This window comes from Pteropus alecto, unplaced genomic scaffold (genome assembly GCF_000325575.1).
Source record: "Pteropus alecto unplaced genomic scaffold, ASM32557v1 scaffold311, whole genome shotgun sequence".
Classification (NCBI taxonomy): domain Eukaryota; kingdom Metazoa; phylum Chordata; class Mammalia; order Chiroptera; family Pteropodidae; genus Pteropus; species Pteropus alecto.
The window spans coordinates 2414913-2439545 of record NW_006431916.1 but is presented as its reverse complement, the minus strand read 5'-3'; the positions used below and the strand labels follow the sequence as shown (position 1 = coordinate 2439545).

Here is a 24633-nt window from a genome sequence, read left to right as displayed (position 1 = left end):
CCCACCAAGAAAACATATGTTGCTATTGGCTTCTTGACAAAAACCTCAACTTTCTTCTCATTTCCTGAAAAGTAAACAGATGACGGACATATAGTAGGTTATACTTTAAAAGGGTGGCATATTCCTTGTAATAAAATGCTGGGGAAAATTTCAAAACAATAGTGATAACGATGATGATTGCAGTTCGTAAGTATGGAGTACTATCCTCTACAAAGGTGGGAATACTTTTTAAAAAATTGCAAAAGGTGCTTAACAAGACATACTCTGGGCAGAAGCAAAGGTGAAAATAGAAACTCCCTTTCAGGGTGTCCTAGTTTGGGTTTCTCAGACACTAAGGAAAGGGCTTAGGTCAGCTACTTTATTTAGAAGGCAATTCCATGAAGCAGAAGTGAGGAAGTGGAGAAAGTGAGACAGGGAAGGGAGGAAAGCAACGAAGGGTGAGTTAATGAGATGATTTTAGCTGTGGGCAAGTCGGGCTCAGTTCCACTTAGGATCTAGTGAGGAACATGTAGAATGTATGCAATGAGTGACAGGGAAGCTGGGGTACTTACTATCCCCCATTTCTTACTTGTTGGGGGATGCTCTGGGGTTGTTAAATACCCAGCCCTTGTAGACAGCCCTATGTGCAGGCTAAGCAAGCTTCTGTGGTGCAGAAAAGCAGAAAGTAGAGGGCCTGCAGTGGAAAATTGTCACTTCTCACAGGAACTCTCCACGGGGGCTTCAGGCGAACTCAAAGTAGACTAAGGGATATGGGTGGGGCATCTACGCAGACATCTCTTACGGGAATACTTGCTAGAAAAATAAGTCAGATACTCTTCACAACTGTTTCACATTCACGAATGTAAAATATCAAAGGTATACAGCCCAAAATAAGCCCTCACATTTGCTTGATTTTTGACAAGTGTGCCAAAACAATTAAATGGGAAAAGACTAGTTTTTTCAACAAAATGCTGGGGATACTGGATGGACCAAAGAATGAAGTTGGTCCATCCCCTACCTCACAGCATATTCAAAAATTAACTCAGAATGGACCAGAGACCTAAATATAAGACCTACAATTATAAAACTAACTCTTAGAAGAAAATATAGGGATAAAACTTAATCTTGGATGTGGCAATAGTTCCTTAAATATAACATAAAAAGCAAAAGCAACCAAATTAAAAACATAAATTTGGACTTCGTCATTAAAAATGTACATCAACGGACATTATCAAGAAAATGAAAAGACAACCCATTGGATGGCAGACAATATTTGAAAATTATGTATCTGATAAGGGACTTGTATCTAGAATGTATGAAGAACTTTTGTGACTTAATAATAAAGACACATAACCCAATTAAAAATTGGTCAAAGGATATGAGTAGACATGTCTCCAAAAAGATATGCAAGTAGCCAATAAGCACATGCAGATGCTCAACATTAGTCATCAAGGGAATGCAAATCAAAAACATGATACATTATCACTTCCTACCCACTAGGATAGCTAACAACTGTTGACAAGAATGTGGAGAAATTAGAACCCTTTAACACTGTTGGTGGAAAATGTAAAAAGGTGCAGTCACTTTGGAAAACAGTCCAGCGACTACTCAAAAGGTTAAACATATAGCAGTTTCAATGACCCAGCAATTAAACTCCTGGATGTATATCCAAGAGAAGGAAAAAAACCTATGTCCACACAAAAACTTGTACACAAATGTACAAGTTTCATAGCAGCATTATTCATAATAGCCCCAATGTGGAAACCTAAATGTTTATTAAACCAGCAGTCCCCAACCTTTTCGGCAGCAGGGACTGGTACTCCTATGAGAGTCTAATGGCTGATGATCTGAGGTGGAGCTGAGGTAGTGATGCTAGCACTGGGGAGCGGCTACAAATACAGATGAAGCTTTGCTTGCTGGCCCACTGCTCACCTCCTGCTGTGTGGTCCGGTTCCTAACAGGCCATGGACCAGTACTGGTCCAAGACCCTCAGATTGGGGACTCCTGCTGTAGGCAATTGTAATGCACTGCACTACATAACAATGGCTATGATGTTCCTAGGGTCACTAGGCAATGAGAATTTTTCACCTCCATTATAATCTTTTGGGACCACTGTTGTATATGTGGTCCATCCTTGATCAAAATGTGGTACATGACTGTATAATAGAGCCATGTTTCATTCTCAAAGTGTATTAGTTTGGATGATAAATAATATTGCAAATTAAACCCGTTTCTAAGAATGTAGAATGTCCAAATGGCAGCATATCTACATAAACCAATAAAACATGTTAGTGGCAACTTAATTTTAATCTTTTCAAAAAATTTCCAACTTACAAATTAGTGTGTATTTGTGTGTATGTTTACACAAACAAATATACATCATTCATTCTCTCATCTTAAATTCAGCCTTCTATAGGAGGTTTCTGGGGCTCCAAGATGACTTCATTAGCCAGAGTGGGCGGTCCAAGGAGCCTCTCAGTCTTGATATTGACTATCGGGTATGGCTGCGCGCCACAAGACCAGGGTCCATTCTATAGCACCACAGGCAAGGAATAGCTTTTGTTCTTTGCCATATGTACAATGCAGATGCCATTTCTGTTGCAGTCCAAGTTCATGAATCCAGGTGCTTGTAGAGTCTACGACTTTTCTCTTTTTTATTTCTGTTGCCGTGTTTTTTCCAGGGCTTCCCAGCCCTGCTCTCAGAGCTCACCATAGCTGCAGTCACCAGGCCACTCCCAGGCTTGTAGCCCATCACAGCCTGGACTCCTTTGGTCAAAGCTCTCATATTTTCCTAGCGAATAAGAGAAAATACTATTTGAGATATCAGCAGTCTCCCTTTAGGGGATATCACAGTATTATTTATGGAGAATTCCAAGATAGTGGACTTCTACCTCTTTCACTGGTCCTCTTTTCTTCCCATTATTTAAATGGTAAGTTTTCAGCATTCTGTCTTCGGTTCATTCTTTTTCTTCAACTTTGCTTAGTCCCATAGATTCAAATACTACTTTTAACTAGAATCATAATACTAGCTACTTTCTGGAAATCTCTATCTTGATATCAAAATTCAACCCACCTCAATCTAAATTTAATTAAACTGACTCTCCATTCTTTATTTCAGTGAGTAGTATAAGAATCTGCCCAGCCGCCAAGACAGCACACTGTCTTCCTCATTTTTTAGATACAGGAAGCTACTAAGTTCTGCTGATCCCAGTCTCTAGAACGTTGTTCACCTTCTCTCTCCTCTCACCTATCCCCCACTGCTCTACCCAAGGCACTCATTAGCTTTCACTGGACCACTGCAGTACTACTCTAACCCAGCATCCACATTTCTATAAGAGTTCTCTAATCATGTATCTCTCTATTCTTGTCTTCACAAGTCTCTGATAGTTTCCTGTAGCCTGGGGAATCAAGGTCAGGTTCCCTTACCTGGTACATAAGACTGCCTACGACATGGGCTCTAACGATAAACCCCACACTCTCATATCTTTATGCCTTTGTTCATGCTACTACTCCTGCCTAGAAATCTGGCCCTCACCACTCTTACCAACTGGCACATTTTTATTTGTCAAAGTCCAGCTTAAATAGCACTTTCTCTCCAGCTTTTACTCACCCACTCTGCTCCCAGCCCCAAGATGAACTGCTCCCCAATCTATATTCACAATGTACTTGACTTATACCTCCATCCTAGACCTAACATCTCGTGTTATTTTTTAACTTGTCTGTCTCCCCTTTATTTTCCCTGAAAGCAGCCAATTGTGTCTTACTCATTTTGATATTCCAGGTTCTGGTGTATTAGCTGGCACAAAAACTCAAAAAAGTTTTTGTAAACCTGTGATTTCATTTAAGTAAAACAAAAACTAACTAAACAAACTTTAAGTTTACTTACAAAAATATTTAATCCAATATGACTTGTAAGTAAGTATAAAGCAGTATCTCATGATCTTCATAAAGTAGTAAAATATTACTCTTAGAGACTAAAGCTTGGATACATGATGTAAGCATTTAGCTTTCCTGTACATGAACTTTAGAAACTTTGTAAATACTTAAAACTTCAACTTAAATGTCCTATATGACAGTAGTAGGCCCAAGAAAGAACCTATAATCTTTCTACGTATTGGTAAATTTTATTCTAAATATTGGAAGACCTGGAAATAATTCCACAATAGGAGCCACAATAATCTAAATTCTAGCCCAGCGTTGCCATTTAAAACAAGTATCATTAGATAAGTCACTTAGCCTCCTTTAGCCTCAATGTCCTCAGGGGTAAAATGGGAATAATAATATCTGCTCGGCATGCTTTGCCAGGATCACTGAGTAAAGCACACAAATAAGGCACCATATAAGTATAGAATAAAATCATTCTCTGGATACACCTGACCCCAGCACCCCTTTTTTTGGTTATAGTAGTCACAAAAGCATTTAAAAAATACATTAGGTGCAATTATGAGATTTAACCATTCTGCACAAAAATTTGTTCTTTAAAATGCTATATATAAATCATATCTGTAATATGTCAGATAGGTACCAGACTAATCAGGGTGATCACTGTAAGTTATACATACAACTAATCACTATGTCATACACCTGAAACTAATATAATGTTGTATATAAACTATAACTTGAAAATTAAAAAAAAATTTTTTTAAATTGTATCCATGATGTAAACAACTAAAATTATTAAAATGTGTTGGCTCAGAGAAAAGTCAGTCCACTAAATGGAAGAAATGATTGGTAAATCATAAAAATGATAAAGGTTCATATCTAGAATATATAAAGAACTCTTACAACTCAACAACAGACAATTCGCCAAAGAAGAGATATATACAAATGCATCAATGAGCACATGAAAAGATCCTCAACATCACTAGTCATTAGGGAAATCCAAATCAAAGTCATTAGGGAAATACAAATACGAATCAAAGGTACCACTTCACACATACTAGGATGGCTAAAATAAAAAAGACAGAAAATAAGTACTGTCAAGGATGTGGAGAAATAGAACCTTCCCACATGCCAGTGGGAATGTAAAATGGTGCAGCCACTTTGGTAAGTTAAACATGGAATTACCATATGACCCAGCAATTCCACTCCTATAAATATGTTCACACAAAAACTTACACAGAAATATTCACAGCAGCATTATTCATAATAGACAAAAAGGGGAAACAACCCAAATATCCATCAACTGAGAAACAAAATGCGGTCTATCCATTCAATGAAATTATTTGGCAATAAAAAGGAATAAAGTACTGATACACAGATAAACCTTGTCATTATGCCAAAGTAAATAAGCCAGCCACAAAAGGCCGCATAGTATAGGATTCCATTTATACAAAATATCCAGAACAGGCGACTCTATAAAGAAAGTAAATTAGTGGCTGGCAGAGGCTGGGGGGAGAAGGGAATGGGAAGTGACTGCTAATGGGTATGGAGTTTCTTGTTGGAGTGATAAATGTGTTGGATGAGAAATTTAAAACTTTAAAACTTACTTGATGGAAAAAAGTTTTGTCAACTACATTTTCAATCTGTTTTGCTTTTTTATTTCCAGCTGGCTGTATTTTTATTTCACCACCATTCCGCTTGTTCTCTAGTAGTCGCTGGTGTTGATACTGAAAGATCACGGGATCTCTTCCAGGAGGAGGATGACAGTACAGAAGCTTACCCTACAAAGACAACATGAATGATAACAGCGCATAGTAAGTGCCATCTGACGGCGTATGGAATGCAGTTAGCATTAATGTAATGGCTAAGTGGAGAGCCAGAGAAAAGAAAGAGCAATTAGCGGGATCGTTTTATATACTATATAAATGTCTAACCAACTGTATTCTTGAAACTAATAAAAATAAAATAAATGCCATCTGTGTTAACCCAAGAGAAAGAAAAAGTCCTCAGACAAGGAATCTCCAACCACGTACACTGATGGAGCTTTCTGCTTTCTGAGTAAGCTAGATGTGTTGTTTTAGTCAACTGCAACTGAAGAGTCCTAGCTAGTAAACTGATGATGATCCTAATGTTCTAGAGGCCTCGCTGTTCCCATAGCCCCCAGACTAAAATCTTTCTTCTCCGTACTCCTTTTTACCTCATTTGCATTTCTACTTTAGCAGTATTCTTTAGCACACTTGCATGACTATATTTGATATTTTCCAAAGCAAAAACCAGAAGACGATTGGACAGTCTGAGTGTTGACTAATGGAAATACTGGGCTAGTTGCCGTTGTTCACTGGGTGCAGATTTTCCTCCTTCTACCAAACACTCTAAAACCTGTGACTGTTTTTAACTCATCTTTCCATCCTCCGGTTTTATAAAATGGAAAGAATTTATCCATAACTAATATTGTTAGCTACTTTCTTTCTGAATTGAAGGTAATAGAATATGGCTGCCCACTTTTATTTCTATGCTCCAAGAACCCTACTGATGTGGTAATGAGAAGAGGAGGGAATAAAGCCAAATCCTCGAACCAGTTATCATTAGGGCCCTGTAATGCTTATCTGTGGGAAGAATTAAGCTTACTACATAAAAATTATTGGGAGCTAATTATGTGCTAGGCACTGAGCTTAGTGATGTGTGTGTTTATCTCTACACGCATACGTTGCTCTCATTTATTTTCCATAATAATTTCATGAGATAGATACTATTAATTCCTATTTTATCGATGAGGAAAACCCAAACTCTCATTTGTAATATGAGAACAATAACCTCATAGAATTGTCATGTATTTTTAATGAGATAATACATGTAAACATTCAGAACGATTCCTAGTAGGGTTAACTTTGAATAAATGTTAGCTATTATTATTATTGTTACTAGGTAAGTGTAGGCAGAAAGGCATAAAACAGCTATATTACACAGAAAATTGTGCTACAGGAGATAGAAAAACCAGAAACATAAATTTATCACTTTCACTGACAACAAGCATTCAGAGATCTTTATCTCTTTCATATTATGTTGTCAGTCACTTTGATTTATATGATGCTAGCTCTTCCCTGGATCAAGAATATAACTGAATATAACTCCAGTAATAACATAATCTCAATGAAAAAATATCTCCTTTATAATTTAATAGGCCGCCATTTTCTAAAAACACTGTGAAGAAGACCTACTTATTCAAGAGCAACAAGAAGCAGGGTTCACTTACATTGACATAATCCTTCAGGATGTAGCGTGCAGATCGAGGTTGGTCTGGCTGGCCATGTGCCGTCATGAATCCTCGCATATCTGTGAGGAGAAATGAATGTTGCAAAACTTAAGTAATAAGACAGAATATCACAACAAAGACAATTGAGGTGATAGAAATTTAGTCCTTTCCCTTACTACACTATCTATGCATCCTTATTCTCCTCTCTTTAAAAAAAAAAATCAATTATCATTGTAGAAAATATTTTGGTTAGCATTATAAAAACATTTGATAATCCAGGAGAACAGACCATATCTGTTATATTTGATATCATAGCACCACATTGTGACAGACACATATGACTTCTCTCTACTTAATTTATTTCTTCCATCTCTTGATTTTAAACATTTATTCAAGAAGGCTACTTGTAGAATGCTATGTTGTCAATATTATTAGCAAAACAAGAAGGAATGGAACAAATTTTCTTAATATATATCTCCACATTTTTTCCAGTTTCTCAAACATACAGCAAAGATCCGTTTAATAGTAACTGAATTAGAAGAAAGTAGCAGAGCACAGTGGCTAAGAACACAGGCTTTGGCAGAGAGGCTGGGTTCAACTTGGCTTTCTCACCTACTAGTGGTGTATTGGCTCTTTCAGCTTAGAATAAAATAGAACCTAGTTCACATCATGCACAAAAATACATTAAGGCAGATCAAAAATCTAAAGGTTTAAAAAAATAAAAGACATTACAGGAAAAGTTTTATCTTTTCAGCATAGGGATAAGTAAAACACCAACCCCAATCAAGCCAAAAAGGGGGAAAAAATAGTCTATTAAAATCATTAACTTATATAGGGCTAAAGAAGCCATAAACATTAGGGAAAACTTGGTGGCATGTGTAACAAAGAACTACGAATCAAGATGAAAACAATGTATAGGAAAAGGTGATCCCCAGAAGAAATATAAATGGCTAACAAACATAGGAGAGATGCTCAGTATCACTAGTATTTAAATAAATACAAATTAAATTGAAAATTATTTAGCAACATCTTTTAAAATTAACTATTAGAAACTATTCTTTATGGACCTATAGATGGTGATTTTAGAAACTGTACACACGTGGTCATCCGTTTTTACAAACTGGCATTTTCCTTACTCTAATTTTTATTAGAATTAGATGAAAAATCTTAAAAGACTCGCATTATTTTCAGTTTCATCTGGAAGTCAAATAAAGTGGAAAGATTGGTAGAAAGTTCACCTCTCCCCATCTTTCAGGTCAGTGTACTCTCGTACAGGCTGTACCAAAGACCAGACATCACCATGGGCAGGTCATTTCATGCTTTGATTTCAGATTACTTGTCTTAAGGGGGATGAGAGGTGGGGTGATCTTTAAGGTCTCTTCTAGTTCAATGGTTTTGTGACTATACCAGACTTACTACAAGTGCTTAGTATTTATCCTCTTTAAAGTCTCTCAACTAAGGTAAGTTCGAGGTCTGATTTAAGTGTGGTTCATATCAAATCACCTTTCTATGCTGGTAAATACTCAAATAAACTGTACTCCTTCCCAGCTGGTGACAATTCATTTAAAGGCAAGTCCTACATGCACAGAAATGTTTCTAACATTGTTTTTCTTTAGGTTGACACAGGTTCCCCCAAACCACCCTTAAACTTTGTATTTACGTAAATAAATCACAATCAACTGGAGAAATAGTAGGCTAAACTAACTCCCATGTGGAATTGGGGTAAAACATGGAGGTGGGAGAGCTGTGGACTCATTTTAGTGCCAAACAAGGCTTACAAGGGACTGATGGAAGGGGAAGGAGGACAGCTGTGTCCCTACCCTAATCAAGCTCTGATCCTGACCATGCTCTGCTGTGTCACAGTCTCTGAGTGCTTTCCCTTCCCATGCTCCCCTTGTAACTAACTCTCCTATCCTGCTCTGTGAAGCATGCTTATTTTCTTCCCACCATTCCTTTTCTTCCCTGTTTGGGAGAAGACTCCAGAAAAAGCCAACACAGTCTCAGATCAGAACGCCTGTGTCTACACTTGGGTACCATCAAAATGGTGTCTTAAGGGTTTTTTCTTTAGAAGTCTGTGATAGCTGATGCAAGGCCCTGGGCTCCCTGTGGGAGCTTTAAACACTGCCCATATCTAGGCCTCCTAAATTTATTTTTGCATATGGTGTGAACTAGGTTCTAACTATTTTATTCTAAACTGAAAGAGCCAACGCACAGCTAGTACGAAGGTTAGGAAGGGCAAGGGACACAAAACATCTTCTCTAACTCTATAAAGCACTTACACTCTGAAGTAAACAGCACTCAGGAAGCACTCAACTCTCCCTCCTTTACTGCTAGACCTTGAAACTACCACCAAATCAGCTACCTGGAGGCCACTTTCCTGGCAAGGCCAACAGAGGAAACAAAAACCACCCTAAGATGATGACATGACAAATGCTAAGGAAAAATTCCGAATTTGTATCTTCGTAGAGGAATATTTCTCTCATTAATTATACTGTTGTTTTTTGTTCATGTTTTATAATAAATCGCAACTCACGGCCATAAGCTGTCAGCAGTTCTTCTGATGTTGGAGGTCGACCGGGATCTTCATCCTCTCTAGGCTTTATGATATCAATGCCATAGGTGGCTTCTAAAACATGTCTTGGAATATTCTGGCAAATGTAAGCTTGTCAAGGAATCCATTCACTTGAACTGATCCCCTCCTCCCTGTGGCATCTGAAACATGCTAAGAACATGGTACTTCAACATTTCTATGGCAAAACCTATTTATTGCTCCAAAAGAGAAAACAGTTATTCATTGATTTAAAAAGACTTTTCTCTTTTAAATAAAGGCTTATGCACCAATGATCACTTCCAAATAAATCCTTTCAAAATAACTGTTAAAATACTATCTCTGAAATATATCTAAAGAAAACACATTTTTACCTAAATAAACTATCAGTTTGTGAGATGATCCGAATTCAGACACAAAGCAGTCTGTTTCTAATCCTGACAACCATGCAAGAAGAGGTTATTTTTCCCTCCCTTGTCAGATTACCCATAGATTTCTTCTAAGCCATTACAACATTCTACCTGGTACCAGTTATTCATGTATACGTCCCATATCAACGACAGACTGAATCCTGAAAGGGCAGGGATCCATGTCTGATTCATGCTTGTATCTTCCACAGAACATGACCGAATCTGGCTCACAATAATGTTCTGAGATTCATCCAGGTTGCTATAGGTAGATATAGTGCATTCTTTGTAACAACCATATTCTATTTTACCATATTTTACTTATACTAATAAATGAATTCGTATGCATTATCCCTTATAGACAGAGACAACAAATTAGGGTAAATAAAAAGCTGTGGTCTTAAGTGTAACCATTAAGGATCTTGTTAAGAACCGTGCAGGGCCTGAGATTTTACACTAATAAACTAACAAATTCGTGTGCCAATTTCATGAAGTCTCTTATCTTTTGCCAGCATCCATGAAATGGTTAACAGACTAACTTGTTAGCTTGTAAGTAGGGTTAAATCTCAGACCCTAGAGTTCTTAACAGACCTATCTTTGAGTACGTTTTTCATGCCAGATACCACCCCAGTTGCTTCACATAAGTTGATTCATTATGTTGCTGAGAGGCAGCAAAGTTCCTAATTTGTACTTAATTAGCTATGAGATCTCAGGCAAATTACTTAACTTCCATGTGCCTCAGTTTCCTCAAGTTTGAGGAAATAGGAAAAACTGCAGTATCCAACTCATTGTTTTGAGAATTAAATGAGAGATTACTTGGTAAGTGTTTAGCAATGTGCACAGCAAGCATTCAATAACTGTTAGCCATATGATTAAATTCTCATAGTTGACTTTGAGGTAACTATTATCGGCCTCATTTTATAGAAAAGGAAAGTTTCTGGAAGGTTAAGCACATTGTCCAAGGTCACTCAAGTAGTCAGATGGCAGTGGCAGTATTCAAACAGGTTGCAACTGGGGGCTGAGACCCTAACCTGGGCTCTTCTACTTATACCAGGCTACTCCACTACAATCAGAACCCAAGGTTCAAATTCTGAAGTCCTGATGCTCTCTCACTGCATAAAACTGGGCACACCACTAGTCAGGATTTTAGATTTTCCATTCTCAAATATAAGCCTTGAATACATCAAATGCAAGACAATGTCCAAAACAAACTTGAAGCCCTAATCTTTGCAGAGCAGAAAGGATATTAGTGATATAGGTGGGATGTGATCTCTCATCTGGTCAATTGGGAGGATTCCATTGCAAGTCATCTCGGCCTTGGTGGAGACAAAGGATGGCATCACCAGGCCAGGGCAGTCACATAAGCAGAGGCCAGGCTCCACAAAGAGAGTCTGAAAGACAATAAGAGGTCTATACTGGGCACACAGCAGAAGAAGGGTGAAAAACGCAGAATGTGAATAACAAAGAACTTCAGAAAATGCCCAGAATGAGGAACTGGCTGAGAAGGAAATATAGAGGCTGATGCTGTAGAAATAAATACCTGAAAATGCTTGGTGTGACCAGGTGTGGCAGACACAGATACTTTCTTGTTGCCCATGATAGTGTTGATTGTCGAACTCTTACCAACATTTGGGTAGCCCACCTACAAGAGACTCAAAAATTACTAAACAGTCAAACAATACATCTATCAAAGACCCAAAGATATATAAATAGTAGCAACACTAGCAATAAGCATCTGGTTGCTGCAGAAGATTTGAAATAGATGCTGTTTGATGTCACTTTTTCCCCTCTCTGGTGTTGGTGTATTTATTGAGACTTGTCTCCAGTGTTGAATGGTCAAGCTAAGTACATTCTATTTTTACAGGTATTGCTGTAACAGCAGATGCTACATTAAAACTCACTGCCTTGTTTCCAGCTCTCCCCACACCTCCCCATCTATAGGCATTTCACTGTTTCCATTGCATCTTACAAGCTGAGCATCACTTATTTTCATCATCACAACATATATTAAATTTTTAATAACACTAACAAGTTTCTGTCTTGCTGACTCAAACTTTAAAATGGAATTGACTTTTCTTCCTTCCTTTTCAATGTCTTCAGGATCTCTGTGGAAGATCAGGCATGACCTCCGATGGTTGTGCACAGGAGATGGTGCCACACATGCGCAGGACTTCCTGGGCTAGCATTCACCACCTCAGACCCACTGAGTGAGCTCCCTCGTTGTTGCAAGGGATGGCAATGTCCACATAGCACACGGGAGAGTCCGTGTTACCCAGGGCGATGGTGGGCAGGTTAACATAAGATAATTCTGTGAGAGGCCGGTGGTCTGCCCTAAGATGGGTGACCACCAGAAGTCTCGGCTCTCAGAAGGCTGCCTGAGTCTGGTTAGTGAAGGTTCCAGGAGTGAAGCGGCCAGCAACAGATGTGGCTCCAGTGGCAGTGGCAAACTTCAGCATAGCTCGCTGACCAGTATTCCTAGATGTGACAATGATATCAGCTGGGTTTTCAATGGCAAAAATGGCACGAGCAACCAGCAGAAGCTTCTCCCGGGTTCTCTTCAAATTTATGATGTAGATGCTGTTGCTTTTCCTTTTGTAGATGTACTGTTCCATTTGGAAGTCAAGGTTGGTGCCACCTAAGTGGGCTCCTGTTGCAAGGAATTTGAAGACATCCTCCTCCTTCATTTGCAGGACATCAAGGGCTCCGGACATTGTGACAGTTTTTCCTTGAAGTTATGTGGGAACATAGAAAAATGCCATATGACCCTTCTCTGGGTAACACAGAAAAGCTTCACTATTCCAGTCTTAACTCTCACCACTCTTTAAACTTCAGTTGCACTGCATCACTTGCCATTCCATGAACACACCTTTCCATTTCCAGGGCTTTGCTTAGACATTTACCTTTTTCCTCTGGCACTCCCCTCCGCTATCACTTGTCAAAATCTCTCTTACAGATTTCGGGTAACTGCTTATTAATTTCAGTATTCTAATGTTTTGTGTTTATATATTGATTACATGATATATTATTACATGTTTAAATGTTATTTATTGGGGGCCAAGGAGACTTTTGTAGCTGTCATCCCTCCCTGCAGCCCCCATTAGGTTCCCTGATTACATACTCCTATAGGCTACTGAACTTCCCTATCTCTAACTCTCATCACACTTGTAATTACAAGATCTTTGAGGGTGGGACTGTGTCTGTGTTGTCTACTGATACACTGCAGGATGCCTGGCATATTACAGGAGATCAATAAATGTCTGCAAAATGAGTAAATGAACCTATTCTTAGGATTTCTAGAATAAGAAACTCAGAAGTGAGAGGTTGCTTAGCATTTCCATAAATGTGAGAAAAAAAATTCACATGTAGGGAAGTTAGGCTTTCTAGTGCAGGTAGATAATGAATTTTTAGCAAAAACAGAAATGAAGGCTTAAAGATGAGAGAAATTAAGTAACTTTCTCAAGGTTCACAGCAAGTAAGTTAGTCTCACTGCAGCAAATAAATTATACCCACTGCAGCCCATTGCAGCCCACTGCAGCACTGGGAATTATACCTACGTCTGCCTCGCTCCAGAGAAAACTCTCAGTGCATTAAGAAATGTCATAAGTAAGCTTTTCTTTTTAGAGAGGGAGAAGGGTGACCAAAAATAATTAAGATTAGCTATACCTGGCATGTAATTTAGGAGCTGGAAAACTTGAAACATTCCACTATTTGCTCTCCTTCACTGTTTTTGTTCTGCTGGATGGAATATCTTTAAAATAATTACCTTCTCTAACATTTTACATTTCCTGAGCTAAAGATGTAGCTATCTGGAACAATGATGTATCCCTTAGGGTTTGGACACTTTTCATAGCCACCCTAGAATTAGGGTACATGCAGTTAGGTATGTGTTTTTTTTGTGGTGTTTAACACAACTAAAGCATTTGTCATATTTTCCCTGGCCCCAAGATGTTGGGATTCTCCCTAATATGTTTGTGGAACATTTATGGTATAAGTTGGCAAGGATCACAGGATATCAAAACCTCTCTTATCTAAAACTAAGAACATTGGACTAGAAGTCTAAAGCCAATCTTAAAAGTGCTCTCATTCTAGTATCTCTTGGTAAGTCACATGACAGGTAGGGCTGAACTAGAGGGAGAACTGGAGAAGATATGAACAGGGGTATAACCAATATAAACCTTGAGAAAGTTCACTCTTTTGAGTTGGGATTTGCCTGTCACACTGCCTACTCCCATGATGCCGATGGGCAGTTAAGAGGAGATTAATGTTCCCCATGATGCCAGAAACCTGACTGGTCTCTGAGGTTCTAGTGCAGCTACCAAAGGGTGGGGAATAATGACCGTCACATATGGTAATAATTTTATGACACATTTCATCTTACCAGTCCAACAGTAAGGTGCTGATCTTTCACCTTCTTCCCAGTGTGCAGCTGCTTAAAGATTTCTAGTAATTCCTGCTTTGATACCAGGTGACTAAAATTGTGTGTCTGCCTCTTCTGCGGTGTTTGCCTGCCCTGAGCCTCAGAATCCACTGTACAGCTTTCCTTCCCATCGTGGCCATGGGCCTCTTCGTCAGAGTTGCTGTCCTCTTCTGAACATGTCTGCCAATCTTCTTCCTCCTCTTCCTGACAGTCCTCATACTCACTGTCATCTTCGTCACTACTGACAACTTCACAGAATGAGAGAGAATCCCTGCCTGCATGTTCAGTCTTGCTGTGTGGAATTTCACCCTCATCACAACTGGAGTTTTCAAAGTCAGTTGTGTTGGCTTCTTCAGTATCTCTGTTAGGTTGTTCCTGATGAAATAACAGAAACCAAAAAAGTTCAGAAGTGCCTTTTTCACTCTAGTGAAAATATTCCTAATTGGTTATCTAAGATGAAGCAGAGGACAAGAAAAGTTATGGAGCAGACAATGTAAGCCTTTCAGTGCAAGGACACAACCGAACTATCAACAGTGGTACCTTCGGGAGAGGGGAGGAGCAGTTGACCTTCACTTTATATAATTCTGTATTATTTGAACTTCTACAAATAATATGTATTACTTTTGTAATTAAAAAATCTTTAAAGAAAGCAAGGGTTTAGGAAAACTTGCATCAAAAGCCATTTCTCATTTACAATAAAACAGTTAACATTCTCCTCTCTGCACAAAGCAAGAAGGGCATAATTTTAATTTGAGCTTCACTTTACATTTACATTTTTAAAGACAGTGGTTTGCATGTTTGAGAAAACTGCTATTCTTTAATAATTGCCTTTAATAAATCAAAGCACTGTAGAGACAGCTCCCTGTATTGTAAAATGCAGGAGCCACAAAAATCGACTCCAGTATACGGAAATTATTCACCAATTAAAAATTTCCTTTGGAGGAAGATAAAAATCATGTACTATTCATGTGTTAATTCTTCTGAATTCCTATTGATAACAAAGCAGAAAGAAGGCAATTTACAGTATTACTAAATGGTACCAACAAAGACGAATGGTTTGTATCTAGAAGTGATGTAAATCTTATATCTTTTCCAAATAACCTAGCGTTAAAATGAGCAGCCATCACAGAAGGGGACATGATGAACTCAGTTAAACAGGTATCCCAAATTTTAGGAAAGAGATATAAACAAAATATCAGGGAAAATAGGTATGATTCTAAATAATGTTTGGCAACTCAAAAAGAAACATGGAATTGGAAAGAATTTCTATGATAAATAAGCAATAAATGTAAAGAAGTCACTGTGCTCTTCTGAATCATTTTAAAATATGAAAGAGGTAGAAAATAATGTGAACTGAACATGAATGTATATCAGAAAAACTAGGTTAGAAGCAGTATAAGTTCAGGAAAAATGGTAAAGACAACAAACGAACTGTGTGGTAGTTACATTAAAAATAAAAAAGAAAAGTCAGTCTTTTGGGGAACACAGTGCAATATAACAGATGACCAAGGGCAAACCAAGGAACTCAACTAAAAAAATGTTATATTTTTCAAAATAAGAAGGGAAAGAAACCAACTGGAGTGGGAGAAAAAACTTCACATAGGTGAGAAAACTGAGTACCAAATTATTTTTAATAAAGTCATATTTGATATTCACATGACATTGCACATCTGATTACAAAGATGATATCACAATGGTAGTTGGTATTTTGTCTTGGGAAATCATGAAAAACAGATTTCTGAGGACTTGGGAGAAATAAATGGGGCCTAACTTTTAAAAAGGAAGAAAGAATATCTTTCATAAATCACACGCTATAAGCCTAAAATCTGATATGTAATCAATTCTACAAGTTAGCTGGTGAGCCCTAAAAAGAAGCCAGTCAGCAACAGGAGGCAACAACGGTTCCCTAAGAACAGATTATGCCAACAAATTCCATTTCCCTTTGGAATCTACTACTTGGTTAATAGTCAGGGAACACTACAGATATAGAAACTAATCTTTTTTCCAATCTGATAGGGTTACTGGATTGGTACATTGGATTGGTACATAAGGGCTACGCAATATAGTGATAAATGAAGCCAGGCTGCCTGAGGACAATAAGCACTAATACTTACTATTGAGAAGATTAAATGAATAAAATAAAGTGCTTAGAATAGTGGTGCCCAGCAGAGAATAAATTTTCTATGGGTTAATTTTATTAACAGAATAACTGTGATTATTACATCTTTGCAAACACATCTGCATTCATCACACAAAAATGCTTGGTACTGAGTACTTAGTAAGTCCATAAAAGATTACAGAGCGCTATTCTTGGTCCTAATCTATTCAGAAATGTTTTCAATGACTGGAAAGAATATATAGAAGGACAAATACACAAAATCTGCAGATAATTCAAAGCTAGGAGTAGAGGAAAGCAATTGCACATGCAAAATAAATTCTACCTTGGCCTCAACTCACTAATGTAATATTTAAAAGAAATAGTAATGTCCTAAGTTGAGGGAAAAACAAAATGAAAAACCTTGCCACATGTAAAAATGGGATGAGATTTGCTTACTGTGTCTTTTAAATATTTGAGAGATTGGTTGTTCACAGGTTCAGTGAGCCCAGAGCGTAATATAGCTCCTTCGAAAGGGGGTGAACAACAAAAACTCTGAATTACTGGGAGTATTGTAATCACAAGAAATAACAGTTCCTCTGTATATGCCCTGGGCAAACCACACCTGGAATAATGTATTCGACTAGGTGTCGCCAACTTTCAGTGTTGTCCTGACACAGGCAGACAGGCACTCAGGACCATGGGTGGCCCAGAGATGATGTCTATGAGGAACAGGAAAGCAGAAAATCTAGTCTGCAGAAGAGAGAACTAAGAAAACAAAGGGAGAGTCCTTAGATAAAAAGTTAGGGAATGACTTAGCTTCACTAAAGAACTTTCTAAATTTAGAGATAAAAAGAATGAGCTGCCTGGTCTGTCATTTAAGGTAGTCACAGAGAGATTATATGACTGTTTGCCAGGCAGGTGGAGGAAAGAATTCCTTCACAGGGTTAGAGCTCACTAACTTGTGAGCTCAGCAAAGGGTAGGTGTTGAATTCACAGCATCTAGTTTAACACATTAAATAGTCAACAGATGGTTGGTAAATAGAGACAAGAGAACAGGAAAGGAGGAAGATAGGAAAAAAGAAATTACTTTCAGTCTCTTCCAGCTCTAAGATGCTATTATTTTCTTTCCATAGGTAGTTATTAATAATTTTTATTACAAAATAAACTCCAAATTGTTTCTGTAAAATTTGGATTAAAAGATATAGAAAATGACATGGTATACCTTAATTTAGGATTACTTCATTTCTTTGATTTCAAAACAAAGTCAAAAAAGATTCTAATCAGTACTGAGAAGTTACTACATCCTTCAGTTTTATGTATCTGACTTCCTTTTGTTCTGACTTCTCTTAAAAGCAATTACAAGGTCATTATAAAACTTCCTATACAACTTGAAACCTATCATTTAAAAAAATTAAAAATTATAACTAATATCAGTGTGTAACATAGAGCTATGTGGATGGCAGACTATTTGACAACCAACGAAAGTAACTCATTTTTCTGTAGGTCATCCTGCTATCACAGCACTTAGGGAAAAATGAAACGAACAGAACCCTCCAAATTCCCATACATTTTCAATAAGAGAAAGCAACACACACTAATCAGAAACCAAGATCCTCTTCCCTGAAACCCAAACTGAAAAAGTCCCCCAGGTTACCTTGGAGTCACCAATCAGTGGAATGGCTTCAGCCAAAGCTGACCAGAAAATAACCTTCACATTTTCTTTTTCAAAGTATGTGGCCCAGGCACTCCGCTGCTCAGCAGTCAACAAGTCTGCCTTATTTATCAGAATAACATTTTCCTTATTGTCATCTATTTCTTTCACATAACATTCCTAGGCAAGACAAAGATATTTAGGAAGATCTCTTCAAACAAGTAAAAATTAGGCTTATTATACTGAAGACCCCCAGCTGTGACTAAAAGTTTTTACTGCACTTCGTTTTAAATCATTCCTAATTTAAAGATTTTTTAATCATGATACATTCTACTGATCCTCAATAAGCTTTGAAAAGGAGTTAGGTCACATATAGAAATACGTAACATAAGAAATTGGAAGGGGTAAAAAGAAATGCTTTCTTGACCTTTTGAAGTGTAACAGAGTCTTTTTTCTTTAAATAATGTAGTTCTCTCTTTAATAATGAATTGTTTCTTTATAACAAAATTAAAGAACTGCGTAACTAGTAGATTTGTCTATCAGCATGGACTATTTTTCAGTCAAGTGATAATAGCCAACAATAACCTCAACTTTTAATGTAAAAATTATTTTTGAAGACTAAAAGAAAATCAAGACTCAATAATAAAAATTAATTCCCAAGTCTGGCTCTTTATTAGGATATACACTAGAAGAAAAATTGACTTCATAGGATTTTCACCATTAAGATTTATATTATTCACCAGTAGATTTAAAAATCATCTGTTTTATTACTGTTATGGTCCTTACTAGGATTACTTCATGTGTGTACAGTGTTTTATTAATTCAAAGCCCCTACTACTTTATTTCACATGATCCTCACATTTTAACTATTACCCCCCATGATGCTTTACAAACTTAGTTTATTCGTAAATCACTACAGGGGTAATAACCAAGGTGTAAGAGAAACTTAATGAGATGGATAAGGAGTGAAGTAACCAAGAATATGCTAAAGTAAGTAAAATGCTACTGTGACTGGTGTCTATTAAAAAAAGAAAAACCCTGGCAAATGTAAATTAACAAACTGGCTTCTAAACTAAAAGCTAGAAAGTTTGTGTCAGTATTTGTGCCTTCCTGCAGATGAAAACAATTGTTTGAGAAGGGAAAACATCTGTCTAAACAGTTGCATTATGCAAGCTCCCGACCTTGGGATGAGAGGGAGGCCTAATTAAACAAAGCTAGAGGAGAATACAGAATGCTTGCCGACAGTTACTGCTATCAGTGATGCTGTATTCCCACAGCTGCTCCAAGGACTTTAAGTTTAAATCTTATCACACTTTACTTACCAAATCTTCACATCTAAACAGAAGCGGATTTCGAGCATCTACTATCTGGACCACAATATCGCTGCAAGCAAACAAATTGAGATTCTTTGATCATTGTGAAGAGAAAGGAAACACTGACTACATAATAGTAGCAAATGCATTCCATATATTAAGCATTTGATATATTTAACTTTTTAAGTACAATTATCCCCAGTTTATATATGAGGAAACTGAAGCTTAGAACAGTCAAGTAACTTGTCCAAGGATACCAGCTACTAAGTGATGGAGTCAGAAAGGGAATTCAGGCAGTCCGGAACATAACATTTTCCTGCTCTTAATATTGCTTAGAGGGGCTCTAATGATGTTTCATTGCTAAAACTTAAACTGTATCTTCTAGCAAACTCTCCTGGAGAGATAAGAGTATTCTAAGTATTTTAATCCAAGGTGAGGTTTACTGTATATTCGGTACCAAATCTACACTGTGTTCACTGTGTTAAGGCTTCAAAGAAAACTAATATATCGCCTGCTGACAGCTGTCCCTATCAAAGCCTATATCTTATTTAAACCTAGAGCTGACGAAAGAAAGCATACATCTGGCAAATAATCATCCACCAGTTCCAAGAATGTGTTTAAATGGCAAAAACACAAAACAGCTATATGTCAACTTAAGCTGCCATCCTGAAGCAGAAATGATGAGTCCAACTTTTTCCATCACATATAAGAAGATGTAGCAATAAGAAAATTTCTGCAGCTAATAGCAAATCCCTCAAATCCCTCAAAAATGTGGAAGGGACTACAGCAGTCCAGCATTGCAAGAATAAATTTCACTTCCTTCTTTCAGCCTGTATGGATAGGAAAGATGCTTTCTTTAAGGGCCAGCTGTGACTGCCACTGGAAGGAAATAAGTTGCAATGTACTACCACCTTACAGCAGTCTCCCAAAATCCCTCTCTGGTTAGCCTTTCCTGAGGTAACTCTTATGCAACTAGGCTGAACATCAAGGAAATGTATTAAATCACAGTTGCCATTTAGGACAGGGCTTTTAAAGAAGTACATTTCCTTCAAAAGAGCTAAATTTCCAGCATAATTGTATGATTCATATGAACTCACACACTTGCTAATTTATGATGAATTGTTTTTAAATTCCCAAATTAGGCAGGCCCTGGTATTTTATTCTTTAGGGTAATGGTCACCACTTTCAAACTGTAAGGATTTAACAGTAAATTCAAGAATGGTTGCAAAAAATGGACAAAGCCTAATGGACTAAAATTTCAAAGTCCAATATGTCTATTTCAAAGTCCACATTATGTCTATCTATCAAAAATGCAGAAAGAATAATTAGCTTAGAAATACCAGGAAGAAAAGAAGACAAATTTAAGACAGCTTGCTTTGTGTGCTGAATTAGGATACAGAGCAAAGTGCCAACTATGAACCAAGAAGGGTTTATGCAATACAATGGAAGTACCTTATCTTACTGGAATACAGTGTTCTGCCCTCACAGCCACAGCAGTTTCCTGCATCTCAATGACACATTATACATCAAATCTTTCCTTATGACTACTCTTGAAATTAAAAGAGGCAGATGGCTTAGCTGCCTGTTACCAAACAGGAGACATCTGCTCCACAGAACAGACTAATAATATTTCCCGTTAAAAGATGTGGCAGTAGTCACTTTATTGATAATATTTCTATGTAACTGAGATCCACTTTCATGTAATACAAACTATATTCCTTGAGTTAGAAACATGTCCTCTTATAAAAGAGAAATACCACATAATAAAAATAACAGAGCAAGTAATACCATAACCTAATTGAAGGCAGAAGTTTCAACAAGAATCAGCTCACCCTGGGGAAACCAGTTATTTAAGGGCATTAAAAAACATGTAAAGGGCCTCCCTGTTAAGTCAATATGGAAGAACACATATGGTTACTTCTGTTCCCTCTCAAAACCTACAAAAATGAAAGTGAAGGCTGGAACTCATTAGGACAAAGAAAAAGAACAGCAGCTAAGAAATGTCAAGGCAGTAAAAAGCAAGCCTGTGTATGCCAGAGCCCTGATAAAGCTCAAGATTAGAAGCATCAGATCTAGCTCTCAAAGCAAGGGTGCAGTATGGGACAGAAATCAATCTGAACAGAGAGCTCTCATGTCCGCTCCCTTGTTCCATTCAGTCAGGCTATTACACCCCACCCCGTTTACAAGTTTAATCCAAGTCCTGTTCTCTTCATAACAATACTAAATGCGCTAATGTTCTTTTCTGAGAACCACTTAAAGCATCCTGTTTCCTAATGTTCTTACTGGGTATATTTTACAGATTCCAAAAACAAAAAACAAACAAAAAAAAACCACACATCTTGAAAGTTCATTATTAAAAAGCATCACTTCAAAAATGAGGTTCATTTATGGAGTCTTGTAAATAATTCAAACACTTTGAGGAAAACAAAAAACTTTTAAGTTAACTATACCAAAGAGGTCATTGGAGAAAGTTGATTCATCAGTTTCTAACAATCAGGACATTAAAAAAGACCAAAAATATCCATTCTCAATTTATTAAAATCATTCTCTTCTTTTCAAATCCCAATTAAAACAAATCACCCCTTGACTTCCACCAATCCTTATCAACTGCTCCTTCCTCTGCTATGACTTGGCCTAATGCCTTTCTATCAATAACATAGTAGGAGTCACACTCTGCTTCCTATTTCACTAGATACTATGTCATCTGAGTGCAAAGACTGTATTTCATTCCTCTATCTGCCCTGGTACTTGGCACTTTGCTTGTCCCACTACCCCCATAATATCTTTGCTCTTTGCAGGCAGCTACCTACCCCTTTTCACACCCATATTTTCCATATTAACAGTAGGAATTCAACATACATTTGCTGAAATAACCATAAGTGCTTCAGAACTTATCTTACAGATTGTTCGCCATTCTCACAAGCTTATCAATGTGTTTATCTAATAACAAACACCTATATTTTAAAAGAAATATAACATCATACTTTCAGTTTTTATAATAATTCTCAACAGCCCTCTGCTTAGCTTAATCCTGTCCCCTCTTCCCCATCTCTGGGCCTATAAACATATATTAACATCTGAATCCAATATAGCATCACTACAACGACATTATTACCAAAAAAGAAAATGGTAATTTACCTTCTCTCAATAACCCTCCAGAGCTGGCGCCAAAAGTCCAAATTTCTTTCAAATGGAGTCAGTATCAGCTTTTGTTCCTCTTCTAGCCTGGCTTTAAAATAAGAAGTTTATATCTTTGCCAGATTACAATAAAAGATTTCAAGTAATACATGCACTCAAATTAACTGCATTAAAAATAAGTATACACATATTATTTTTATAGACTTTCTGCTTAGTTAATATGAAAATCAAATTCAAGTTTTATACTTAATCTAATCTATTTAATCTCTGGAAGTTTATCAAAGTGACATTTCTTTCAGACATCTCTTCCTAGAAGAATGCTCGAGAGCAGTGATCAACTCCAGGGTGACTAACGGCTGGAGAAGGGTATAAAAAGGATAAAAGGCCAGGCACAGAACAGAAAAACCAACTCACTATCTTTGTGCAAGGATTCACATGTACCAGCAATGTTGTTTGCATACACACACACCAATCTACTATTTCTCTTTTAAAAGAATCAAGCCTTCAAAATGCAAATAATAATGCAAGCACACCAAAATGTCTGACTCAGAATTTCAAGGCGAATCTCACCGGACAAGTTGACGTCTCCATTCTAGAAAATTATCTTTCTCTGCCTGTTTGAGTTCTTCGGGGCTAGTTTTTTTGTCCCACTTTGGTCTGAAACAATCAGAGGAAAAAAAGTTCCGCGTGAGTTACCAAAATAAAACAGGATTTGGATTTAATAGGGGTAGCTGAGAAAAGGTAGTAGGAAATGAGTAAATATCAAATTCAAAATTTTATACTCAGTGGCCTTGTTACGTCTTGTAATGTCCTACATTATCGTTCAACTCACCTTCTTGGAATACACAAGAACTGTTTGTTTTCTTCGTGGAGCTTCTTAATTCTTTGGCTCTCCTCAAAGGACAGCAATCCAGTTCTAGCCTCAGGAAGCACGAACTTAATGTTAAGTTTCTCTGTTTATGGAAAAGAAGGGTACTGTCACTTAAGAGGTAAAATAGATTGTGAATGTTGGTCATTACTTAGAAATCTAAAAATATCAGCACCAAAAACTGAATTAAAGCTTTCTTGAGATTCTTCTAGCCTTGGACAAATTATAATTTTCAAGTCAAGTTTTCTACAAAAAAAAGGAATGAAAGAAAAGATCTTTACTAAAGCTTTCAAAATGTCAATCATTTTTTTCAAGTACTAATTTTATAAAACTTAATATGCTAAATGCAAGAGGAGTGGGAAGAAATTGTAAAGATTTTAATACAACCAATCCCTTCATTTTACATATGGAGAATAATTATAAGACAATGGGTATCGATGGAAAAGCAAACATTCAACAAAGAGATTCACTGCAGTGACAACTGGCGAACTACTATACTGCTATAACTTATATAATATTTATGATGAATACCCACAATTGATGCCTTCTAGTATTCAAAAGAATAAAATAAATTTGAAGTTCATGTATAAACTATAGAGTCCTCTGTTTAGGGCTCTATTCCCCACCCTCCTGCCAGTTGCTCCAGCCCTATTTCAGACCACACAGCTAGAGCAGGAGACCCCACTGAGATAAGAACCTTAAAGCCAGCTAAGCTTCTTACAAAAATGCCTAGGGAAGGTCCTATTCAAAGATAATGGGACATCTTCAGCAAAGTTCCTCTTGACTTTTAAGCAAAGACTGCAGTCTGTAACTGTCCTCAGACCAATACCATCTAGGACCATGGTCTGCAGAGTCTAGTAACCTAGAGTATACTCAACCTAATCACCATTCTCTTACATGTCACCCTCAACCACCTTCAACCAACAGTTAAAACAAACACCCCTCAAGCACTGTATTTGACAATTCTTTCACATTAATTCTTCCTTCCAATAGTGATCTCTCTCTCCCACTGTCCAACCACTGGAAATACCTCTAGCCCTGTGATTGTTTCCTCTTCCCCTAGTCCATCCCAACTCATA

At 37.3% G+C, this 24633-nt stretch overlaps 1 protein-coding gene and 1 pseudogene across 1 annotated transcript in view; both read right to left on the bottom strand.

Annotated features, from left to right (window-relative positions):
• Positions 1-2463: 2463 nt before the first annotated feature.
• Positions 2464-24633, bottom strand: part of LSG1 (large 60S subunit nuclear export GTPase 1) — a 27684-nt gene continuing 5514 nt past the window's right edge. The window contains exons 3-14 of the mRNA XM_006906164.3: positions 23519-23639; positions 23257-23343; positions 22687-22773; positions 19558-19618; positions 18239-18415; positions 14448-14861; positions 11610-11711; positions 11317-11460; positions 9648-9771; positions 7115-7194; positions 5469-5642; positions 2464-2770 (exon numbers count right to left, since the gene is read on the bottom strand). Of these exons, the coding sequence (XP_006906226.1) occupies positions 2591-2770; positions 5469-5642; positions 7115-7194; positions 9648-9771; positions 11317-11460; positions 11610-11711; positions 14448-14861; positions 18239-18415; positions 19558-19618; positions 22687-22773; positions 23257-23343; positions 23519-23639 (1751 nt within the window). The 3' untranslated portion in view covers positions 2464-2590. The remainder of the gene's footprint in view (positions 2771-5468; positions 5643-7114; positions 7195-9647; positions 9772-11316; positions 11461-11609; positions 11712-14447; positions 14862-18238; positions 18416-19557; positions 19619-22686; positions 22774-23256; positions 23344-23518; positions 23640-24633) is intronic.
• Positions 11718-13958, bottom strand: LOC107196726 (annotated as a pseudogene).